At 35.6% G+C, this 6,436-nt stretch overlaps 1 protein-coding gene across 1 annotated transcript; it reads right to left on the bottom strand.

Annotated features, from left to right (window-relative positions):
• On the bottom strand, positions 341-1,132 carry LOC107627296 (probable leucine-rich repeat receptor-like protein kinase At1g35710). Its single transcript, XM_016330145.1, has one exon. It carries the CDS (start codon positions 1,130-1,132, stop codon positions 341-343), a length of 792 nt encoding a protein of 263 aa, XP_016185631.1.

Here is a 6,436-nt window from a genome sequence, read left to right as displayed (position 1 = left end):
ACACAGCTTTTTTCTACCTCTTCTCCAAAAGCATAATTTGATTTAGGTTATTATCAGTATCTTCTTGCATATTCATATTGCATAACTATGGTTATTATGTAAAATTTGAAAATATTTCTGAAAACTCATCAATATGCTATAAAACATGCAAGCAGAGATCCTTCTAGTTTTTCCTTTCAAGATCTTATTCAAGCTGAGATCTTCAGCAGAGTCCTTTAAAATTGGGGCAATTTGACTTTTGAAAAATTCAGCTACAGCCCTAGAGTTAAACAAGTCAAGAATATTAGCTCAAAACAGGAGACATAACCAACTAGTTAGCAATAACAATACTTGAGCCCTGTCACACTAAATAAAGCCAACTACATTTGATGAGGCCATAATGCCAACTCATAATACAAATGTAAAACTTTGTCTTTTTGCTCGAAGATATCTCACCCCGAATCTTGTTGTAGCTGAAATCAATGTATGTTAGATTAGGATACACTCCAAAATCCTCATCAGCATACCCTGTAAGCATGTTGTATTTAATTCTAACTCTGTATAAACTTGGACAGTTTTTAAGGCTAACTGGAATTGGACCGGTGAAACGGTTAGAAGAAGCACTGAAATTCACAAGCTTTCCAACTTTGCACACTTGAGGTGGCAACTCACTAATGAAATTGTTCTCAGCAAGATGCAGGACAACCAAAGAAGACAAGTTTCTGAGTTCTCTAGGTACCGTGCCATTCAAGTAATTTGCAAAAAATCTCACATCAGTTAAGTTAGTTAACTTGCCAATACTAGGAGGTATTGTACCTGAGAATTGATTCTCATTAAGTCTAAGAACACTTAAATGTGTGCAATTTCCTAAAGAAGGTGGAATAGGTCCATAGAAATTGTTAGCATCAAGAGCCAGAATAGTCAAGTTTTTAATGTTACCAATTTTATTACGAAGTGTTCCACTTAAGTGGGTATCTTGGAATAGAAGATTCCTAATACTAATTAGGCCTCTTTTTGGATCATCACTTGAATCAGAAAACAAAAGAGTATCTAAGATTCCTGTTATGTCATTTCTTGACACGTCAAATTCATGAACTTGAGTCAAATTTGTAATAGAAAGAGGTAAAGTTCCATTGAGGAAAGAATTAAACATGTCTGATTTCATTTGAACTAAAATTGTTATCATAAAATCTTTTTTAAATCTTCTTATTTTGTATCAATTTAATTATTCTCTATACAACAATTTCATCTGGAATCAATATATGAATTTTTTCAATTGGCAATATTAAACAAAACAGAAATTAAAAATTAAAATCCAAGCTTAGTAAGAAAAAGAAACTAGAAAACAGAGGATATAAAAATCTAATAATGTATGATTTTTATCAACTTAATAAGCAAATAAACTATTTCGAGATTGGTAAATGAAAACCTAAATTCAAAACCTAACTACTAAATAAGCAATTAAAAACTTAAATCAACTAATAATTATACATCAAATTAATTATTACGTAAAGATTAAAGAAGATTGAAGGAGCAAGAAACTAACTAAACAAGAGAACTGGAACTTACCAGGCTATGGGACGAGCAGACGATGGAACCGACGAGAAGACGGCGGTGTAGGCGAGAAGACGGCGGCGCGAGAGGATGAACCAGAGGCGAGACAACGTGAGCTAGAGTGAAAGTGAGAACACCGGATTGTGGTTTCGATTCGCGAACCGTGAGATCAAAGAAGTGGAACGAGAGATCGAAGAGGCGGAGCAAGAGATCAAAGAGGAGGAGTGAGAGGTGGTTTCACAACTTCGAGAGTGGGAGTGAGAACGACATTCACATGCGTGAAATTGGGGGAAATGAAGAGAACACCCTTTAGTGACGTTTGTATCTTATTTTTATTTTTTTAAAAAAATAAAAATTATATTTTCTAACATTTATTTTACAAATGTTACTAAAAGTATAATTTTATTAGTATACCTAACATTTTAAAAAGTGTTAGATAAAAAGTGTTAGTAAATGTCTAAATTCTGGTAGTGAATAACAAGAGAATTCTAATAAAAGTAAAGTTGTAGAACAAGAAAATATAAAACAAACTAACTAGAATAAGATTAGAAACTAAAAACTAGAGAGAAATTGATGAAGAATCCTAGGAATTCTAGAGAGAACTTGGAACTTCTCTCTTTAAAATTCAAGCTAAAAACCTAAGACATTGTAAAAAAGTGAGTGTATGTCGTGTACTCTTCATCCCCCTTTGTTGAGTTTAGTAAACAATAATAATACTTTTGGTGATGACAAACATGATTTTAATTGGGTTGATATCCAAGTGTGTTTTCGAAAAAAAAAAAAACAAAAGACTCAAACAAAAGTAAAATATACTAAATCTAAGCAACAAGATAATCCAGTAGTTTGTCAAATCCGAACAATCTCCGACAACGGCGCCAAAAACTTGGTGCGCGAAACTGGCTCCACAATATTCGCACAGATAGACCGGCAAGTGCACCGGGTCATCCAAGTAATACCTCAGGTGAGTGAAGGTCGATCCCACGGAGATTGTTGGTTTGAACAAGCAATGGCTATCTTGTAGATCTTAGTCAAGCAGATAGAAAATATAGTTTGTCACGAAAAATACATAAAAATAGATAAATAATTAAAACGTTACTAGATAGGTGTGAAATCAATGGTATGAGAATGGTTGAGGCTTCGGAGATTCTTCTTCCTTCTGGATCAACTTTTCTCACCATCTACTCCAACTTCTACTTATTCATTCCATGGCAGGCTGTATATGATTAACGCCGGGTCAGCGGTCATTAATCTCCTTTGGTTTAGATCAAACGCCGGGTGTAACACTCTAACTATCAAAATGCCACGCTTCCGGCTGCGCCACTCTGATAGCTCAGGTATTATGATGACTCTTATAATATTTAATACTAGAATATGAGCATGTTTAAAACTTGAACTGGATTTTTAAAAAACAAGCATCCAGACTTACAATATAAGTTACAATACTCACAGGAAATATATATCTATATACATACATATTAAGTTACAAACATCTCATCATAATCCTATCCCTCTTACAAGACTTGCAAAATTAAAAGCGAGGAAAAATATAAATACTAAAACAATACAAACAATATCGTCTGACAGGAAATAAATAATCTCTTTTGAACTTCGTCGTCTGTAACCTGAAAAGAGAAGATCTGTAGGGGGGTGAGAACATCATCCTCAAAAGGGTTCTCACTATAGGGTTGCAGAATTACTATAATAGGATACACGAGATAAAAGCGTTACAATGATTAATAACCGCCTTATGTATCTTTTCAAAAACAAAGGTCTACTATAAAAAGAAAGATCTGAAATCTTTTCTGAAAGAGAAACTGTTCATTTCTTAAAATTCGAAAGCCTTTCAAAAGGTTTATCTATGCTGAGCCATATTAGTTTTTCATACTTTTTCAAACCAGAAATATCAACCACACATGGCCTTCGGCCCAACTCATGATCAACCACGGCCCTAGGCCCAAACAACAACCAATCACCACATTCCAACAGAGTCGTAGTCGCAAACACAAATAGGAAACTTCAAGCACAAACAAACAATTACTGCAAGTAGAACAACTAGCAGATAATCACAAGTAATCACAAAGGCAAATCAAGTACAATATACACACCCAAACAATGTCACATAGATGCATATGAAGAATGCCTGTCCTAGTGGCTGATGATATCATCTATCGGTTATAAAGCCAACCCGACAAGTCCTGGTAGCTAACCATTGGACTATCCCTCTGTCGTGTATCCCCAACTTGAGTTATTCACAATCATAATCATAATTCACATCCAACACCCTCACTGGTGTATATTCACGGGGGCGAGCTCATCCGGAACTTTCACAGTGTCCGGCCACACTTATGACATAGGGTCAGCAGAGTATCGAGTCTCAACTTGGAGCACGTGGTGCCTAGCCACTGCTGTCATCCAGGAAAACTCGTATATCAGATAATTGGAAGTGCAACAATCACTCTATCAGCTGAAAATCATTCATATTCATACTCAGCCATCCGGCTCATAATATATTCCACAATCAGCCATAATTCATTATCATATACAGTCATTCCGGCTTATAACATATAAGCACTTCTACCATCCAACATCATCAAACTCATAAAATCATCATTCAAGCCATAAATCACTTTTTCTCATTCAATTTACTTTGAAATCGAAAATCAATTCTTTCCAGTCTTGGCTTTAAAATCCCTATTTCACAAATCTTTTCAGGCTCATAGCCACTTTTCCTCAAATGTAACTTTCTCTTTTCCAAAACAAAGTCACCCTCAACCCCATATTCCAAAGTTCCAAAACTAGGCCAAATTAAAATCTCCTTTGAAGGATTCAAAAGTCATTCATCCTAGTATAGGATTCAATAATAAAATTTCTCAGCCGAGTCTCAAGACTTTAGGGAAGGACAACCTATCTCAATTTTCTTAAAAATTCATTGAAATTCTTAAAATCATAGATCCCTGGTTTAAGCAAATAAAAACAGAGTTTATTATAAAACCGAATCATATAAAGTCACAAGTTCCAACCCAATCCAAAGTCAATTCACTTGAAATGGAACCGATTTATTTAAATTAAAACCACTTTCAGGTTCCTCCTTAAAACCAATTTTCTGACTTCTTCCAAAATATCATAAACGCAATTATTCAATCAAAGTCCGATTTCCTTTAAAATCACTAAAAGCTCCTCTGAACGAAACCTTTAAGTCTAACCAAAAGCAAAAGTCTTTTTTATATTAAATCCAATATTAGAGCATAATACTTTCCTTCAGTGATTCAAATGGTAAAATAATTATTTCTAAATAAATCGAACTCAAGACATATAGTTTACTTAAATAAGTTTAGTTCGAAAAACATAAATATTTTCTTAATAAATCAAATAATATAATTTCTCATATCCAGACCTTTCTAAATAACTTTTCAAACAAAGTCTAGAATTTTTATAGAAATTTCGGTAGCACCTCACCTAAAACTTGGACTTTGGCACCCGGTTCGGGTCCCAACTAAACCGTTCCACAATCATTTTTAACGGTCCAAAATCCAAAATCAATTCAAAAGCAAGCTAAATCCAACAGTAATCTCATTTTCATATTTCAAGGAAACCATTTCAAAATCAAATTATTATCAACCGATTAAGCTCATTTCCAAAACTTTAAAGAAATATTTCAGTAATAATCCATTTATCAAAACCAATAATAATCCAATCAAACCAACAATAATCCAATCAAACATATACTCATATTTATCCAAGCCAGCCAGGCAATACATAAGACTTATACAATCACTAAAAAGTATAAAATTCGTACATCAGTATCCATTTATAACAATTCCAGATATAAAATAGCTTTTTAGAAAAGCCCCTACCTCAATACGCAAAACCATAACCCAAACGCGTCACAGGAACCTTCTCTCTCAACCCAAAATCACCGACAACCGCAACCTCAGCTCCAAGCCACTTTCGCAGTAACCACAACAACTCTAATCGCGACATACAACAACTGAAACTCAATCTTATAGCAATTTGCGCCACAAACCTCAGCGTACGATAACAGAACAGTAACTAAAGGGCTTTCAAAACAAAAACACTTACTGAAACTAAGAAGGAATGACTGAATCAAGCAGCGACAGCCCCAACAGTGGCTTCGGCAACACCCGTGCTATACTCGATGACCAGAACGGCAGCAATAACGGTGCAGCAGCTCAGAACACGACCCTGTGTTACCAGAACCTCAGCGTTTATAACCGAACATAACCGAATACTAACGCAAGAGTTTTCGGAACATAAATACTTACCGAACTAAGAAAACGAAATAGCGGTGGTAGCTAAACTAGTTTGGCGGCAGCCCCGGTGTAAACCCCGGTTAAATTAGTAGATAATTAGTTAATAAATTATTTTTTAATAAGAAGGATTAGAAATGCGAATATTATATCAAAATAGGGTAGAGCTCATCGAAACGAGAATTTTGACACTAATTTCGAAGAAATCGGTCCAAGATTGGACCAAATAGGCCGAACCGGTTGAACCGGACCCAAACCGGGCCGTCGGTCCAACCGGACCAACACTTTAAATGAGCCGAAAGCCCTTTCTTCCTCATTTTCACGTATGAACAACGTGAAAGCTCCAGGGAGAATGAAAGCTCCCGAAACCTTACGGTAATCTTAGTGGAATGGGTTCGAAGTGTATTCGTTCTCACTTGCAAAGAGAGTTCGATTAACCTAGGATTTTGTAGTCTTTAGTTTCTTTAAGTTATAAGGGTGAATTTTAAGCTTTTAACCCCCTTCTACTTCGACTCTCACTTTATCGTTCAATGGATACTTTAACAAGGCCATCTTTACATCTCGAGCTGCGCCACTTGCGCACCGGCGTTTGCCACGCCGCTAGCCTCGAGCTTGCCGCTTCAATGCCCCTAGCC

Source organism: Arachis ipaensis, chromosome B02 (genome assembly GCF_000816755.2).
Source record: "Arachis ipaensis cultivar K30076 chromosome B02, Araip1.1, whole genome shotgun sequence".
Lineage (NCBI taxonomy): Eukaryota > Viridiplantae > Streptophyta > Magnoliopsida > Fabales > Fabaceae > Arachis > Arachis ipaensis.
The sequence above is the reverse complement of the archived record's forward strand: the minus strand, read 5'-3'. Positions and strand labels throughout refer to the sequence as shown.

What these genes read in the sequence shown, in the direction of transcription:
- LOC107627296 (XM_016330145.1), bottom strand. Translation starts at nt 1,132, where the DNA reads ATGTTTAATTCTTTCCTCAATGGAACTTTACCTCTTTCTATTACAAAT.